The sequence below is a fragment of the Penaeus monodon genome, chromosome 29, assembly GCF_015228065.2.
Source record: "Penaeus monodon isolate SGIC_2016 chromosome 29, NSTDA_Pmon_1, whole genome shotgun sequence".
NCBI lineage: Eukaryota > Metazoa > Arthropoda > Malacostraca > Decapoda > Penaeidae > Penaeus > Penaeus monodon.
In genome coordinates this window covers 9,211,797-9,212,023 of record NC_051414.1, presented here as the reverse complement: position 1 = coordinate 9,212,023, position 227 = coordinate 9,211,797, and the positions used below count along the sequence as shown (strand labels likewise).

Sequence of the window (227 nt, the reverse complement as noted above, 5' to 3'; positions counted from 1 at the left end):
TGTCAATGACTCGAAGGCGCACGGTTGCCTAATTAGCTTCTGCCTCCATGGCGTTGCCTTCCAGAGGGTCTTCAGAGCCAGCCTGCCGGGGGACAAGTACTTCACGAGGGCCCTCAATCACTACAGGCAAAAGTTCTCCAACGGGGTAGCCTTCGTGGCCGCTTCGGACGACATGGCCTTCGTCAGGCAGAGACTTGGCCATCATCCGGATGTGTACTTCTCCAAAG

General features: G+C 56.8%; 1 protein-coding gene across 1 annotated transcript in view; it reads left to right on the top strand.

Moving 5' to 3' along the window:
• LOC119591722 (galactoside 2-alpha-L-fucosyltransferase 3-like) overlaps positions 1–227 on the top strand; it is a 1,958-nt gene that overhangs the window by 113 nt on the left and 1,618 nt on the right. Inside the window, exon 2 of the mRNA XM_037940470.1 lies at positions 65–225. Coding sequence (XP_037796398.1) covers positions 65–225 — 161 coding nt within the window. The remainder of the gene's footprint in view (positions 1–64; positions 226–227) is intronic.